The sequence below is a fragment of the Bactrocera neohumeralis genome, chromosome 3 (genome assembly GCF_024586455.1).
Source record: "Bactrocera neohumeralis isolate Rockhampton chromosome 3, APGP_CSIRO_Bneo_wtdbg2-racon-allhic-juicebox.fasta_v2, whole genome shotgun sequence".
Classification (NCBI taxonomy): domain Eukaryota; kingdom Metazoa; phylum Arthropoda; class Insecta; order Diptera; family Tephritidae; genus Bactrocera; species Bactrocera neohumeralis.
This window is the reverse complement of record NC_065920.1, coordinates 50588807-50607973: the sequence shown is the minus strand read 5'-3', so window position 1 is coordinate 50607973 and position 19167 is coordinate 50588807. Positions and strand designations below refer to the sequence as shown.

General features: G+C 34.3%; 1 protein-coding gene across 6 annotated transcripts in view; it reads left to right on the top strand.

The window, feature by feature from the left end:
- Positions 1 to 19167, top strand: part of LOC126753388 (sodium/potassium-transporting ATPase subunit beta-2) — a 120149-nt gene that overhangs the window by 74173 nt on the left and 26809 nt on the right. For all 6 annotated transcript variants that reach the window (XM_050464787.1, XM_050464790.1, XM_050464792.1 and 3 more), the window contains exons 4-7: positions 255 to 374; positions 1989 to 2155; positions 2233 to 2343; positions 2985 to 3150. In XM_050464787.1, the coding sequence (XP_050320744.1) occupies positions 255 to 374; positions 1989 to 2155; positions 2233 to 2343; positions 2985 to 3150 (564 nt within the window). The remainder of the gene's footprint in view (positions 1 to 254; positions 375 to 1988; positions 2156 to 2232; positions 2344 to 2984; positions 3151 to 19167) is intronic.

Below are 19167 nucleotides of genomic sequence, written 5' to 3'. Positions count from 1 at the left end.
GTTAAAATAAAAAGTGTTCAATTATTATAAGTGGCAACTCTTTCCAAAAAATATCTAAAAGTAAAATTTTCAGAATATTTGTGGTTTGATTTCTATTTTATATTGTTTGATAAATTGGTGAGATATATTGTCGAAATGAAGAGAGTTGAGAACTGAAAGGCATGGCGAAGGAGTAAAACTGAAATAGTTGTATCTTTAAAAGCACTGCTATCTTCTGCAAGATTTACAAATTATGTATCTTTCTTTCTTTTCAGGTCTTGGCTTTCGACCAATGCCCCCAGAGGCAAATGTAGAGAGCACCTTAATCTGGTACGAGAAATCGAGACCCGAAAATTACAAATACTGGGTCGATGAAACTGCATCATTCCTTCAATGTGAGTATAAAGCCAAATTATCATAAAATTATTAGTTTAAATTTCCCAAGTTATATTTCATTGTTCTGTGTGCAATATTTGTAATAAATGTGTTAGACAGTCAATGTTTTAGGATTAGATTAAGTGTTTTGGTATTTTATAAGGGATAATTTGTTCATTTGAATTTGAATATTATATTTTTGTTTGAAAGAATTTTTGAAGTTAAGTCTCCTCGAATACAACGAAAAGATTTCTCAAAAAAATTTTAAAATTGTATACAGTTTTACTTTTTCAATAAGTGGCAACTCTATAAAAAACTGTAAATTTAAAACTTTCAGAAGAGTCTTTTTGAACGCAAAACTGTATCCGCTGTGATATTTTGTTTATATTAAATTTTTTTGTTAGGTGGCAACTCTATTTCGAATGTGATCGAAAAAGAAGATTTTTCGATTATTTTCAGTAGCCTCAAATTTTTTACTACAGTCGTAGTTTTATTTTGTTTATCTTAATTTCTTGTTAGGTGGCAACACTATCTAACAATTGGTCCAAAAATAAGATTCTTAGAATATACATATACGGTGTTTATAATTAGGACTACTTTAGCAATATTTTCAATTTTATTATTTTTATACAAAAAAAGGTGGCAACTCTATACCAAACAATTTATGAAATGTAGAGCTCTAAAATACTTTCTTTATAATAATGTGTTATTTTTTAAATGTTTACTGAAGCCGCAGTAATAATTTGTTTATCTAAAATTGTTTAATTAGATGGCATCTCTTTTTGAAAATTTATCCAAATCGGTGGTTTCAAGAAAGTTTTCTAAAATATAAGGCTATAACGCGTTATAATTAGCAAATTTTTTGTATTTTCAATTTTCCAATTTAGAACGTGGTGGCAACTTTAGCGCTCAAAAGTCTCCAAAAAATGTCTGAATTCATCTTGTATGTCAAAATTCATCTTGTAAGAGATATTTGGACACTTTTTTGCGCTGAGAAATGAGATAAGTACCTTAATTCCTCACTGAAATTCGAAGCAATGCGTTACTAAAGGACCAAACAGTTCAGTTAAACTAAAACACAAATGTTACAAAAGAAATGAATTAGGTTTGAATTCGGCATTTATCAATTTATATTTAGACCATTTGAAAATTTCAGTTACTCAAAATCTTTTATTTTTAATTACATATTACATTATCTCAATGCTGAAATTGGCATAATTTCTAGCTGTGCCTAAGAGTAAGTGTGTATAGTAGATGAACTCAAAATGAAAAAATCCGTAAATGCTAATACTAGCTGTAGCAGGGACTAAAATCTCAGCTACAAGTTTAATTTGCTAAAAAAGAAATAAAAAGAAAGGTTTGCTAATATATAGATATTTACATGTATATGTAGTTTATTGCTATAAAATAATAAAAACTATCGCTGTAAAATAATATGAAATTCTAGTTGCGTTGAAGTACTTAAAATTTAGCCTTAATTATACTTTTCGTATTACAACTTCCTTACAGCCATAAATTATCGCTTGATTAAGTGGCTTACTTTTATTGCTTTACTAAAATGCTTTCTTCCTACTTTCTCATACATTACCTCATAACTATTTATTGATTACAAATATTATTTTAAACACACACAGCCTATGAAGATCTACCAAAGCAGAATCAAGTGAATTGTTCATTCGAAAATCCACCACCAGAAGGTAAAGTTTGCGCTTTTGATGCCAACTCTTTTGCTCCATGCACAAAGGAAAACAACTTTGGCTATCATCAGGCCAGACCATGCATATTCCTAAAGTTGAATAAGGTAGAACAGATCTTTGCTACAAACTGAGAAAATCAAATTTAAAAAAAAAAAATTTTCTTTGCAATTTTTATATACAGATTTACAACTGGGAACCAGCTATCTATAACGACTCAAAACACCTACCAGTTGATATGCCTCTCGAACTGCAGAATCATATTAAAGAGAAGGAAAGCTTGCGACCAAATCAGGTGAGTGCGTGAAGAAATAAGATTTCATTGAAAAAAACACACCGTTTAATAGAAAAAAATTGTTTTCTTTTCTTGTAAGCGAGTGTCAAAAGATCACACGTTAAACTAACAAAATGGCTATTAAGCAAGAGCACAAGCTCGGCTGTTTTCTGAGTTTAGCGTAATTGGTTAATTCGAACGAATTCGTCACTTCTAATGAGCGAGTAGCAAAAGAACACTCGCTAAACTAAAAAAAACGTTAACATAATATTAACTACCAAAATTCGTTAATATTGCGTGGTACTTTGAAAAAAGTATGGGTTTTCTGGTGAGCATTAAAAGAACACTAATTGGTTTAAGCAATTTCAATGGAGAAATAAGGGACTTCGCGTATAAGATTGAAGATCTTTCAAACAACCAGAGCCAAGCTATCTGGAGACATTAATACTAATAAGGAAATTGAAACAAACATTTGACCTCAGAGATGCTGCCGGCATTTTCAGGAACAATTCATCTCGAGCTAAGTGTTCTTTGGCTACTCACGTATAAAAAGTGTTAAGACCCAAATATATATTCACAACTCGAACTTATATGCATATTAAAGAAGTTTATTATTACTTTACTTTATTAACCACTTACTTTTACTAATTTTTATTTCACAGACCAGCGTCGTTTGGATCTCCTGCGAAGGTGAAAACCCTGCCGATGTGGAAAATATTAAGGCACGCGATTACTATCCACGCATGGGTTTCCCCGGCTATTATTTCCCATTCAAAAATATCGAAGGTTATGTACAGCCAATTGTTGCCGTACAATTTACCGTTGAAAGTAAGTGAAAATTTCCAAAATACATACATACTTTTCAATAATTAATTACCAAAGATAATAAGAAAAAAGCAGGTTGAATGTCAACCTAGCCAAAGCTTTAATTTAATTTTTTTTAAGAAAACCATAAAATATTATAGTAGAAAAGTGAGCAGCGCTCACAAAAACTATTACCTATTTACATAGAAGTAAAATGAATTTGTAATTCGACAGAAAAAAGGATAGATTTTGCTATTTTTAGAAACTTTCAAAATGTATTGCCCATCAAAATAACGAACGGTGCGAAAAATCCGCAGTAAAAGCAGCTGCTATTGTTACACGTGCCACGAGATTGCCATCACTGAATGAAGTTACAGTGACAGCGTAATTGACAGCTGTCACACTAGGGACATTTTCGGTACATTTTAATGTGTCATTGAATATTTATGGACGTGCTGCAACGTTTTGACGCTGAAAAATAGTGAGCAATTGTGATATAATATTTTCCGAAATGCTGCCTTGCAGACTCACCCTTTTCAAAATGCCAATTATTATATATTTTCTTATTTATAGAATTATTTACGTATTCTAACGGTAGTTTTTATAAAGCTGCATTTTAGTTTCACAAAAAATGCGCTTGAAATATAAGAAGTCTATTATTTAGAGATATGTGCGCCTTAAAATAGACAATGCTAGTGTTTGTCAGCAATAGTTTTCCCTAACTTAGAGAACTTACGGCCAACAATTTAGTTGCTTCTCACTTTGAAAGCACTATAAAAAGATATTTTATTTCTTCTTTGTGAGCATGCACTTTCTATAGATACTTTTTCATAAACTTGAGATTGAGTATAGTATACAATTAGGCGTCATATACATAAATATGTTTATAAGCACATAATTTTGGATGAAGTTGTTATACTAAAAACCAGTAACATGTTTTACACTACTTGAAAACTTTTCGATAAGAACTACAACTAATAATTACAGCAAAATAATATAAACTAATATTCGAGTAAATGTAGTATACATTTAGGCGTCAAAGACAAACAATCAAACTGCTTTTAGACTACTTGATAAATTTTCAAATTTCCAGTCAAATGATATATATTAGAGTAATACGAAAAATACTTGAAAAGCTTTCGAAAGTAGATCCAATAAGTTGCTAAGCTGAAACGATTTTCTAAATTAAAATTATTTATGACAAAGAAAATGAAAATATTTTCGGTAATACTCTGCTTCCATTTATGTACATATATAATAGAAGCTTTTTTTGATGTACTTAAATTTCATTCATATTTCTTCTCACCATAAAAAGTATTACGAAATCTGTTATGCCACTCATACCGCGCACACAGCTGCCTCTCTGGCATCACAATCGTTGTCAACCCTTACCAAAACCACTGCCTAAGCAGTATTTATGTATGCCATCCTGAAATAAACGGCACGCAAGTTGTAGTGACGTTTATTTGAGTTTATTCACGACACCGCCCCCGTTTTGTGATTTGCTATCACATTTCAGGCAATTCTATACGACATTTGTGTACTAATTTTGTGGCAATGCCTGCTGCACTGCTTCCTGAATATTTTGAAAAAAAAAAAATATTATTTATGTTATGAGATTGGGTTTCATGGTTTATGCTCTTAATTCGAGTAGATAAGTTGACATAAATTTTTACTGCGCAATATGTTTAATACCAATAATATGCTAAGAGCGCATAGAAAATTATACTTTAGACTGTGCAGTAGATTTAATCTATACATTAAGTATATATATTAAAACTTGCACTTTCATGCTAGATATTATGACATTTGTGTAATTTTCATCGTTTCTCATTCATATTTTTTGACGGTTGTATTAAAAATATTGGATAGTGGAGAAAGTCTTTTCGTATTTTGTCAATAGCTGTCGATGCAGTCGTATATCTCCAGTGCTACCAATCACATTGTGTCATACCATAAAGCGATGGAAATGAGAGATTTTAAGGTTCATTTAAAAATTAAATTCGGGGAAGTTTGGAAAAAAAATTACAGCTTTCAAAAGTGAGTGAATATAATTAAAAGTGCGCTAAATTCGGGGAAGTTTGAAAAAAAAATTACAGCTGTTCAAAAGTGAGTGAAAATAATGAGGAAGTTCGCTACATTTTGAAATTTTCGTATAAAAAAGGGAGGAAAGCCACACCAGCCCCAATGAAATTTGTGAAGTTTACGGAGACGATACTGTACGAGTATTAGTTGGTGTACCACAAGGCTCGTTTCCGTTTTGGAAATTTCGATTTACACTGATGAAAGTTGTACACTGATGGAATAACTTCTCTAGCGGAAAAATGGCAAAAAGTGGTCGATGATACACATTTGTCTATTTTTTATCGACTGTCGATTAGGATTTCAAGTGAATTATTAAGAAAAATAGAAGAAATTTCTTTTAATTTAAATATGTTCAAAGAACATTTCTATAATTTCAAAAAATTGCCTTTATAGTTTTTTAATTAAGAAAGTTATCAAAATTTAAAATCTCTCAATTATTGGTTCAAGAGTTATATCGACTGTATGATATGGTGAGCTTATACTTTATTAAATTTTTTTAAGTACGAAACCGCAATTAATTTCCGATAACTTTATCTAATTTTAAGAGCTTTAAAAAAAATTATTCATTTACTTTGTTTGCATTCTAATTAGAGCTTCTCCAATTTCCATTACTAGAGTCTTATTTCATGAACTAAAAACCTTTTGGCCTCGTAATGAAATAATGTGTGTTTTGAATGAAAATGTGACTTCTTTCTTCGACATAATTTCCACTAGATTTCTATATGTTCAAATAATAACTGCTTCAACATTTTGATACTGATTGAAAATATATGGCTTCCTTCAAAATATAACTTTTTCCGTCCTGACCTGCACATTTGAATGAAATATTATTTCACGGAGCAACTTTTTGAACCTGAGAAAGAGGAAATAGTCATTGACGACCAAAACCTGACAAATGCGGTGGATGGAAATCTACATCGTAGCATAGTTCTTTCAATTTATTCCTCGTATCGCAAGCTGAATGAGCGAATGGTATACTTAAGCTATGCATTCCTTTGATATGTCAATGATGATAACTCACGCAACTCATTTTAACTCACCTGTCACAATTTTACAAATATCACGAAAAGTGTTAAAGTTCATCATTTTCCAGTTTTACTACCGCTTGTGGGCTTTCTTAACGGAGTGTAGATTTTGAGTTGGCGCAATCATCAAAATTTAACAAATTATTAGGGGTTACATAGGTTGCCTCAGGTAAAAAACAGCCTTTTTTCAAAAAAAAAAAAAAAAAATAAAATAAATAACGGGTTGGCCATATGGAATTTTGTATTTAAAAAGTCAATAAAGAAAACACGGCTTTATATTTTTCAAAGGTCTAACATTTATTTAAAAGGTTGTTTTATGAAATTTATTTGTGGAAAACAATTTTGGACAAATGACTACCGAAGCTGAGTTTACAGTAGCTTATCCGATCCACCCAATTTTGGAGTACTTTCTCGATGGTTTCAGGCTTTATGGCAGCTACAGCAGCTTGAATCTCGTACTTTAGATCTTGAATTGTTGCTGGATGGTTGGCGTAACATTTATCTTTAACAGCTCCTCACAGAAACTAGTCCAATGAAGTTAACAGCAGCTTCTGGGAGGCCAATTCACATCACCTCTTTTGCTGATTATGCGATTTTCGAAGATAGGGCGTAAAAGATTGAGTGTAGCGTTTGCTGTATGGCACGTAGCGCCCCAAATGTGACAATTCTGCTCGTTAACTTAACCATCGAGGTGAAAATGAGCCTCGTCCGAAAAGATGATTTTTCGGTAAAATTGACCATCCTCGGTCAAACTTTCAAATTTTCAATATTTCCCATTTCGTAAATTTTAGACTTTTTACTGATATCTGTCACATTCCGAATGGTATTTGACGTTTCCAATGTCGAAATATAGATAATTCAAATGTAAAACGTTAGATGGCCCACCCTGTATTTTATTACAATTTTTTTATTGTTACAAATATACACTAATAACAAAGAAATTCAGAAATTTTTAGAAAAAATCAATTTAAACTCGGCCTATGCGACAACATTTCCGGGGACCCCTCGGAAAAAAGATGCGCCCGCGTTGGCATGATAACTCCTTACAGGATCATCTAAAGTGAAAAAGACGTGTTTTAGTTAAAACCTTAAATTAGAACTTGGACGAAGGAAAAAAACTGAAAATTGGATTTTTGGCAGAAATTTTTACAAAAAAATTTAAATTTCAGTGAAAATTTCGCTACATTTTTTTCAAATAGTTGTAATCGAAAAAAAATTCTTCATCCAAGTCTTTAAGAATTGTATCTCAAAGACCTGTGTAAAATTTCATTAGGATCAGTTAAGTAGTTCTCGAGAAATCCAACCGGCTTTAGAAACACAGTTTCGAGAAAAACGAGTTTAAAGACGGCCACTTAGCCTACCAAGCCTCGGGCGCACAAGTTCTCAAGGGTGCATCACCGAAACTATTACTCGGATCAACTTGAAAATTTAAAATAATATTCTAGAGGTGTTGTGAAGTTTAATAAGACAATAAAAAAATTCGACTTTTTGAAACTCAAACCCATGTAGCCCCTTAATGTATATATCAACCAGCTCAGTACGTTATCTTCTTCCAAACAGCTTCTAGAACTGGCATCCGGTAAAACTCCCTACCATACCAGATGGTCGCCGACAGGGCAGTGGTCAGTTAGACCGTCTAAAACTAGAGAAAGGCTGGAACTACATACAGTTTATGTATGGCTGTAGTGCATAACTTGAGGCTCTAAGCTCTAAAAAAACGTATACATGACTTTTTTGTTGCAACAACAAATTACGAAAGTAAGTTTAATAAGAAACAAGAAAAAACGTTAACTTCGGCTGCAACCAAGCTAATACACCCTTCACAGGTGCATTTCTTTTAGTAACTATGTGTTCAGTTTGTATGGCGGCTATATGCTATAGTTACCCGATCTTAACAATATCTTCGGATATTACATAGTTGCCTTAGAAAATAATGTATACCCAATTTCGTGAAGATACATTGTCAAATGTCAAAGTTTTCCATACAAGAACTTGATTCCGATCGTTCAGTTTATATGGCAGCTATATGTTATAGTGGTCCGATATCGGCAGTTCCGACAAATGAGCAGCTTCTTAAAGAGAAAATGACGAGAAAATTTCAAAACGATATCTTAAAAACTGACGGACTAGTTCGTATATATACAGATGGACAGGCAGACAGACAGACGGACATGGCTAAATCGACTCAGCTCAACATACTAAGCATTTATATATATACTTTATAGGGTCTCGGACGCATTCTTCTGGGTGTTACAAGCTTCGTGACAAACTTAATATACCCTGTTCAGGGTATAAGAACTAAAATTTTTTTTTAATAATACAAAATACAATAAATAACAGTTGTTACATACTAACCTCGTTTATTAATAACTTGAAAGGCCCACCCTAATCCACTTTTAATTTGTTACTGCTACGGATTTATTTGTGTGTAAAACACAAATGCTGACTAATTACACTATTTACTTTTAATTATGTATTAATTGTACTTTTTATTATGCATGAAAGGCACTAATAACCCATTATATAATATGTGCTAGTACGTGAGTTTGCAAGCAAAAAATTATATTAAAAAATAAAAAATTTTATAAAAATATGTCAATTGGAAAGGAAACCCTCGGCAATTAAATAAAGCGCTGCGTTGTGCTGTTTATTACTAGGTTTATCCAGCTTGCGCCAGTTGTTATGCAATAAGCTTCAGTACTACACGTACAAAATCGTATGTAACTCTCTGTACTAGTCTCTTACATATAAATATATTTCATACTTGTATGTATACTACAGTTACGTGCACAAGCGGTTATAACAACGGTAACAGTTCAGCATTCAGCGTCAAAGTGGATCAAGCATTTCTGAGCCATTAAACGAGTTTATTTTAATTTCTCTGCCATTCGTGTGCATATTTAGCCGGTTCCGTTGTTTCGTCGACTCATCCATAAGCTCTTGCACTCCAGTTCTTTGGCTTGTAAATGACACCGTCCTCACCAAATGTTCGACGTATGCAAATGTGCCAACACTCAGGCATTCAAAAGTTGTAACCAACCAAGTCAACGGTACTTATTGTAATTGTGACTTCGTTTCATTTCCGCTTTGTGTTTGCGTAAACGTTGCTTTACATTGCAAACTATTGGTGCAAAATGTAAAAAGAGATATGCAAATTTTTGCTGAAGTAGCACAGACATTATTCAATGTAAAAGCAAAAAAAACACCAACGAAATTATCAAAAAACAAGTAAGGAAGGGCTAAATTTGGGTATAACCAAATACTTTATAATCTTGTAACTTGCATGGATTAAAGTCGGGGTAAAAACTTTAGGTACGTGAGGCTTGTTACGATTCAACCCATTTGTAATACAAAGGAAAACTGTAAGAAAAGGATCGTCTCCAATTTTCAATTATATATTAATTTTGGTTTAATGGAATTTTGTGGGCGTGGCAGTGGTCCGATTGAGCCCATTTACGAACTCTTCCTCACTTTTTTGCCTGGAAAAAATTGGAGCCAGTTCATCAGATATCTTAGTTTTTACTCAATTATCGCTTGCACAGACGGTCAGACAGACTAGACACAAGACAGTCTGGTCTATGTAAGCGGAACGGACCCGGATTTTTTTATCCTGTCAACTCGGCAGTATTCTGGCCCTACAAAAAGAACTACTACCACTACAAAACCGGACGGACGAACAGTCAGAGTGTCACTCGGACGCTATATCTAACCCGATTTGATTTTGCGGTGATACAAACAATCGTTATGTGAACAAAACTATTATACTCTGTGGCAATATGTTGCTAGAGTATAACAAAATATTGAAGTTTATATAGAACGCGGATGTCTGCAAAAGAGTAGAGAAAAATAGCGATGCACAAAGGGAGAAAAATATTAATTTGCTATCATAAGCATGCATAGCGTTAACAGACTGTCCTGAGGGTTTACCCGGCAGCGAACAGCTTTGACTGTCGACACTTTCTTTTTGTCGAAGAAGGAGACACATGAAAGGAATGAAAAACATACGCACATGATGAACTGCTTCAAGTAGAATCCAATTTTTCTGCCAAGCACATATTTCAAATATTACTTTATTATTAAAGTCTCGTATGATTTTACACATAGAAAATATTTATAAGTGAAGCCATAACTGGATACCCAAAATTTCATTTAAAATTTCCCATGAAATAATTGTTTCATCGGAACAAATCTTCGCACATGTTTATTCAAAATAAAACGATATTATCCTCTTTCCAGGCATTAACGTTGCTTTCTCAAAAGCAAATATAAAATAATTTCTATTAAACTTTTTAACCGCTATTCATGCATCAAAATTTAACTACTTCATCAGTGTCTCGACAACATATTCGAAAAGTTGAAAAAAACTGATCCGAATTAAAACGTTTTGCAAAAAATTATTACCGACACAACTAATTATATATTTCTTCACATACTTATTTTCGGGTTTTCTCTTTAATCTGAACACTGGAACTCAGATTTACTTTTCTCCGATTGAAAGTGATGAAAGTGGACACTCAAACTCGCATACAAAATTTTATTTCTTCCTATTAAGGTTGTAGTCACTTAACAGAAGTTAATTAAAACGAAGAGTTATCTTCATAATGCCGCTCTCATATAAACTCTCGGTCCGATTGACAATCACCAATCACTTGATAACAAGTCCGGACTATATGGTGGATGCAAAAGAATCATCGAACAAACCTCCCGGAGTTCCACTATCGGTGTGTGTGTCCTGATGGAATACAATTCCTATCTTATTTATCAAAGCTGACAGTGTCTGCGAAAACGCATAGTTCAGACAACCCAATTGTTGACAGTACAGGTTCATATTAAGAGTTTGCCCGTAGGGGATCAGACATCGTTTTCCTTTTTGTATTCAGCCTCATTTAAATGGTTCCATTAACCGAAAGCTTTTAAGTTGTCATAAATTAAGATATGAAACTATAATTTTGCACAGGTCATCGTAGTAGCAAGGGTATCTGTGTGAAAAAAAATATTTAAAAAGTGGTCGTGACCCCGCCCTCTAATAAGGTTAATGCACATATCTCCCAAACCACTAAAGCTACAACAACAAAATTGATCTAGCGTAAACAGCATAAGAACTCATACCGACAGTGTGGAAATTGATGAAATCGGAAGATAACCCCACCCACTCTCCAAACAAGAGTAATGTTCGAAACTACTAAAAATTAAATAAATTAATAACTAAATACGTCAGAGGCACGACGGGCGTGGCAGCGCTCACTTTAAGATGAAAACACTTATCACGAGACCCACCCAACCGATTTTAACCAAATTTGGTATGTGGAAATCCTATAGCATTCATACTTGTATGTTACAGTGAGAAAATCAATGAAATCACACAATTTGAAATTCCATCTGGCTCTTTCCTTTCCAGTGCACAAATGAAGAAGCAATTAATAATTAATGTAACGTGAGAAAATGTCATACGAATAATGCCTTTAGAGTATGGCCAAAAATTGTTCAAGTTCAAGCCCCTAGGTACTGGATAAGTGGACCCAGTGCTTATACTTGACTTTTTACCTAAAATATCGATCAATGTGTGAAATTTATAATTGAAATTCAGAGAGAATCCTTTCTTGGTAGTAATATGTCTGTGTGCCACAAATGGGTTGAATGAGATTAATACCTCCTTTGGTCCCCATATACCCAATATAAAGATTTTCGAACCACCGGATGACTTTATATAGCATACTACTGTGATCAAATTGAAAGGTGAATTTTGTCCATATCATCTCCTTCAAAGTAATCCCTCCCGCTGCAATACACTTATGCCAACGAATTTTCCAGTCATCATAGCACTTGGTAAAATCCTCGTCGTGATGGCCATCAGAGCCTTCTTCGATTCAGCTTTTATATCCTCAATTGAGTCAAAACGGTGTCCTCGGAGTGGTCATGTGAATTTGCTGAATAGCCAGAAGTTACACGAAGGTAAATCAGGCGAATGCGGTGGTTGCGGCGCGATATTAGTTGAAAATGTGGCGAAATGATCACGAATAACCAATGCAGTATGAGATGGTGCATTATCGCACTTCTTTGTTCAATAAGTTCAAAGAATTTACTCTCACAAAACGACGCGTATCTCAAATAAGCTGACACCCGAACTTAGCTCTTCCTTACTTGTTTATACTTATATTTCTCCTCCACTTATTATTGAATTTTCTCAACCGTGTATGTATTTACAAGTATGTGTGCAACCGCATAAATTCCACATAATATTATTTTAAATCGTTACTTCTGCAATTGCTGTACTATACCAAGGGTTTGTGTGTCTTCCTTGTGTTTATTTTTGTGAAATACAGCAAGTAGCAAGTTTACAATAAGGGCAGTATGTCACGTTGTGTCATCACCAAGTGCATATAATCACACACGCACACAATTGCTTACTGTACCTGGTTGTGTGTTATATAATGAACTTTTCATTGGTTATGATGGTAGCATTGTTGTTATTATATTTACATATATGGGTAGTCAAGAATACGGTGTGTAAAATATATGTTTGTACAAGGGTGGTGTCTGAAAATTCTTTATGCTGGTACCGAGAACAGCTTACTTATTATATACGCATATATGACTGTAAAGCTATTTAAGGAAATATTTCATGGCATTTACATGAGAACTAGTGCCAGTTGTGCAGTTCGTAATTATAGGTATTATAATAGCATTGGAAAAGGAGAGATATGAAAAAGGCTTAAAAATATTTATTCTTCAATTTTTATGAAATTGTTTAAACAAATTGAATAAACGTGAGGGCTGCATACCTAATTGGATGATCGTTGACATCAGCAGTATTTTTTGAAATTTCAAGAGAGTGATCCCCACGATGACTTGTGAAGTATATTTTGCTGTATTTTTATTTGAATTTTGTTTTTCAAATTAGTATATTAATTGATATCTTTAAAGAACCCAGACAGCTTACATTCTACAAAAGTTGTCTATTTGATTTCGTTTATTTTTTTTATGAAGGAATTTGTATTTCCCTACCAGATAATATTTCATAATCCTCTGAGCTTATAACAACGGCAAAGCTTCATACATTCTATAAGTCTTTTATTTTAATTAAAGTCTTAAGGCAGTAGAGTCAATAAATGAATAATGTTTGTTTAATAATAAATTAGATATTCTACTTTTTTGCAAGTATTTCACGATAGAGCTATTAACAATAGTAAAACCCTATCGAAAATCTGTTAAGCAAAACTTGAGAGCAATAAAGAAGCCGGTTAGTGAAGTATCTGCAAATTTTCTTGTACCGACTTAAACTCGTAGTCTTTGTGCTTGCTTTCGTAGGTAAATATTTTGACAAGAGACTAACGTTTTACGAAATGACGAATCGATGATGCTTAATATTCTCGCTGACTGTTGGGTTCGAACATGGAAAGCTAACTTTGTTCAAAGGCATAGAGTGAAAACCAAATTTCGTTCGAGATATAATCTCAAGTTAGTATTGAACGGTAACGGCCTTCATTTAAGAAAACGTAAACAAAATAATTGTGTATGTAATAATTTTTAATAATTATTTAATATATTTTATCTTAATTTATTCATCATTTCAAGAGAAATTTATCAGTTTTCTGCGAAATCGGAGATTTTCAACGATTTTCGTGATGTCACCTAACAAATTTTCCATATCTGAAAAAATATTACTATTATGAGCAAAAAATAGTACGACTTTGTTTATAAATCTAAAATTCTTAATTTAATCTTCATAATATATATCGTTTCCCTCAAAGTAGTCCCCCCTGGCTCCATTATACTTGTGCCAACGTTTTTTCCAATTCTTGAAACAATTGTTTAAGTAATTTTTGAAACAGCCTTCAATGCGCGAAGCAATTCACGTTAACGTCTTCAATTGAATCCAGACGGTTTCCCCGGTGCGTTCGTTTAAGTTTGCTGAATAGCCACAAGTCACACGGAACTAAATCTGACGAGTACGATGGTTGCAGCAAGATATTGTTTGAAAATTTGGCGAAAACCTCACGAAGAATCAGTGGAGTATGTGACGGTGCATTATCGTGTTGCAAAAACCAAGAGTTGTCGGCCCACAATTCCGGCCTCTACTTACGCATAGCCTCGTGCGAACGACGCATGACACTCAAATAGTGTTCCTTGTTGACAGTTTGATTTTTGCCCTGCATTGACGTGGTTTTTTCGGCTTCTGCTCACCTTTGCCCCGATATTGCCGATTGGCCGATTGATCATTTGTTTTAAAAAAAGATATTTCGCCGAATGGGTTGAATTTAAAAAAAAATTCCAATTTTTTGCTTGCAGTAGTATACTTCATTTTTAAGGAAAAGTCGTTTGTCAATTTGATTGAGAAATTTATCGGTTTACTTCGAAACGGCACACTTGATCGATTTGATATTGTGAAAAAAGTGAGTTAGTAAATTAAATGAATTTTAATTTAAGTATTATCAAATATTTTGTTGAAGCCAAACACAGTGTGAGCGCTTGATAAAAGGATGTTTTAGGATTTCATAAAGAAAACTACTCAACGAAATATTCTATAATTCTGAGAATATTTTTATAGATATGTATATGTGACCTGGTCTACAAAAAGGGAGCTAACGTGCGAAAACTAGTTTTCTGGGAAAAGCTGTTAAAAACAATCGTCAGTTTCTCGTTATCTCATTAATTGTTCTCCTTTTTTTGACACCTAAGCCCCCTTTCCGTAGACCAGGTCACATATAGTGAATATCATAAACATAAAAATTTTCAAAAAATTAACACTAGTTATAAGCGAATTAATTAAATAGGATTTTATCCATAAATGAGATATTTTTGGCCGCTAAATTACATTTATCATACTCGTACAATCGAATAACTGGAAGGCCATTTTATAGAGACATACAAATGGTCTGTCGCAAAAGAAACAGAACTTTTTAAATATAACTGTTTCTGGTGGCGCCACCTATTGGTGGGTATATGAAATAAAAAGTTTGATCTCTTGTTGACATTTCGTGGTCATCGGTCGTAAAATGCAAAGAGCAAATATTAAATTTTGTTTTAAACTTGGGAAAACGTTTACTGAAACATTTCAAATGATGAAAAAAGTTTATGGTGATCAGTGCCTATCCCGTAGTAATGTGCATGAGTGGTTTAAGCGATTCCAAGAAGGTTGTGAGAACCACAGTGATGATCAGAAGGCGGCCGTCTTCAGAAGTCAAAAATAAAGACAATGCTGATTTGTTTTTACGATTCCGAGGGTATTGTACACAGAGAGTTCGTCCCACCTGGCCAAACGATTATTGCTGTGTTTCACCTTGGTGTTATGAAGCCTTTTGTCACGCATTCGTCGTGCTCGACCACAATACCGTGAGGCAGGGTCCTGGCGCCTGTTGCACGATAATGCGCCGTTTCATCGGTCGACTCTTGTCACTGATTTTTTGACAAAAAACTCCATATTAACCATTAATCACTCACCCTACTCACCTGATCTGGCACCCTGTGATTTTTACCTATTTGGAAAACTTCATTTACCCATGAAAGGACACTGGTTTCAGGACATTTCAGCTATCCAAAAGGCGACGACCGATATTCTCAAGAGCATTCCGAAAAATGACCTTAAACACTCATTTGAAATGCTAATTGACCGGGCTAAACGCTGTATCGAAGCACAAGGAAAGTACTTTGAATAAAAAGATATAACTTTTGAAAAATATTAATTTTTTGTTGTTTTTTTAACAGTCCTGTTTCTTTTGCGACAGACCTTGTATATACAAAGTAAGCGGGAAAAATCAGGAGCATAATATAATTTACCTTAGAATTGCAGCTGCAGTCAATTTGAAAACGTGTTTAAAGATAAACCGATTGAGTTGAGCGGCTACACATTAGTAAGCAATAACTCAAAAATTATTTGAGATATTGATTTAAAATTTTGGTATGCTTTTTTAAAGGTATAAATTATCGCAACGAAAAATAAATTTTTTTTTTTGAAATTTCATCAAAATATTTTTCAAGTTGCGAGTGGTCTAATTAATGAGGAGTTATAAATATTATATTAGAGTTTTAAGCAAAATTCTATACATAAAAGACAAACAATTTATAATATTATAGAGGAAAGCATGGATAAGATAAAATTGTTTGCTTTTATAGCAATTTATTTTTAAATTTTTATATGCGAGTACCAAAAAAAAAGGAATTTAAATCCCTTCAAGGATACACTTTAACTAACATAAATGCATAATTCCACCGCACCCACACTAACGCACACTCTTCGTGCTGCTTTCTTTTATCACCGTCACTTAAATTAAAATTCTATTGACTATCGCGAAATCCCCTTTCACAACTACTGGTGCCGCGGCAACTACATAAATGCAATCAGTAAAAACTGCATACTATGGCGACCTAAATCCCTTAAGGTCCTCAACGACAGCAACGTGACACCGGGAAGTACGTGACTTAGCGCTTGATTGCCTGAGGCTGCAATTTTTGTTACACACCAGCTATCTCATTGTTGTTGCTGGCATTCGTTGGTTATCCGCGCGGTCTTTTGCGGCTGGCGGTACAACCTTCAGAGCTGGTGTCTCTCGTCAGATATACGTGCATGTTTGCTTGCCTACGCGGCGCTAATGGGATTAAATGTGCTCATTATTGCCGGTTTACTTATGTCCGCAGGTGACTACGACTATATATGTATATGGGGGAATACAATTAAAATATGTCGGCATATTAGATGAGGGCATGAGTAAAACAAAAGTAGAGTATTATAAACGCGGAAAAAATGTGGTCACTGTGAAAACTTTGTAAATGCAGTCACGTGATGTGAACGTGATTTTTTTGCGCATTTTTGCAACAGTTATGCAAACTTTTATATAATGTTAAAATGAAAATCTTACGCTCCACAATATTACAACGTTAAATGTACAAGTAATTCCATTGAAACCATAATTTTTTATAAATGGTATTTTTGTTCACTCAAAATTTTGACACCGCACAGCTTTTGTCAGCAATCATTCACTTTTCTGCTCACCAACATTCATAAATTGCTTAGTTGGAAGCTTACTGAGTTGCCATAAGGAAGCGGTAAATTGCAGCGCAATGCTGTTCGCAAAGGAAACGGAAATCAAACATAAAGCGCTATAAATTTCGTTGCTATCAGTGGTGCTTAATTTAAGTTTTAAGTTTCACAATAACTTCGTATATATTAAACGTTAGAATATCCGTCACAGATGCAGTTTTTATAGCATAAAAGGTATCATCTTGAACAATGTATTCAAGAATTGAGAGTTATCTTGAATTACACTCTACACCAAATTTTGCGTAGATATCTTGCCAAATAAAAAAGTTTTCCATTCAAAGACTCGATTTTTAGCGCTCAGTTTTTATGGCAGATATAACTTATAGTGCTCCATTATTATCGGTTCCGACAAATGAACAGTTACTTGGAAGGGAAAAGACATTAACAAAATTACAGATTCAGATTTCAATAACTGAGTTACTAGTTCGCGTGCATGCATAAAGAATGTCTGTATCGTCTCAACAGATCATAACTGTGTCTGTTCAAAAAGCTTTAACAAAATCTGTTGTGCTTTCTTTAGTCATAACTTCTTCTTCTTTCGCAAGGTGGCGCCAATTGGAGATTCCAAGCGAAGCCAGGTCCTTCTCCAACGGATTGGAGGTCTTCCTCTTCCTCTGCTTCCCCCTGCGCGTACTGCATCGAATACTTTCAAAGCTTGAGTGTTTTCATCCATAAGTCTTCCGCAGAACCTTTTACGCGAAAACTCGTGTTGTCATCGTCCATGCCTCTGCACCATATATATGGACGCGGATAACGAGTGACTTATAGAGTTTTGGTTTTGTTTGTCGAGAGAGGACTTTACTTCCCAATTGCCTACTTAGTCCGAAATAGCACCTGTTGGCAAGAGGTATTCTGCGTTGGATTTCGAGGCTGACGTTGTTGTTGGTGTTGATGCTGGTTCTAAGATAGACGAAGTTATCTACGACTTCGAAGTTATGACGGTCAACAGTGACGTGGAGCCTAATCGCGAGTGCGATGACTGTTTGTTTGATGACAGGAGATATTTCGTCTTGCCCTCGTTCACCACCAGACCCATTTGCTTCGCACCCTTATTCATTCTGGAGAAAGCAGATCTAACGGCATGGTTGTTACTGCCAATAATATCGATGTCGGCGGCGTACACCAGCAGTTGTATACTCTTATAGAAGATTGTACCTTCTCTTTTCAGCTCTGCAGCTCGAATTATTTTTTCAAGGGGTAGATTGAAGAAATCGTTCGATAGGAAGTCGCCCGATCCTCCTGACGGAACATTTGGTGTTGCCCAATGTCAGTTTACATATCCGTGTTAGTTTTGCGGGGATACCAAATTCAGACATCGTGGCGTAAAGGCAGCTCCTCTGCCTTCAGCTTCGACAGCTTCGCGCTGTCGAAAGCAGCTATGAAATCGACGATGAGGTGGTGTGTGTCGATTCTCTTTTCACGGTTTTCCAAGATTTGGCGCATGGTGAATATCTGGTCGGTTGTTGATTTTTTGGTCTAAAGCCACACTGATAAGGTCCAATCAGTTTGTTGACGGTGGGCTTTAATCTTTCACACAATACGCTCGATAGAACGTTATATGCGATGTTGAGGAGGCTTATCCCACGCTAGTTGGCGCAGATTGTGGGGTCTCCCTTTTTATGGATTAGGCATATCACACTTAAATTCCAATCGTTGGGCATGCCTTCGTCCGACCATATTCTACAAAGAAGCTAATGCATGCTTTAATCATAACTTAATTAACCTTATAATAGTGTTTCAATATATTATTTCTCTATAACTATCGGTAGAAATAAATAATCAAGAACTATACTCATTGAACTTCAATAATTGCTTAAAAGCACCAGTGAAATTCTTCAGAACTACAAAAATGATATAAACCATTCATCGATAGGGTATATCTTAAAGTTTTAA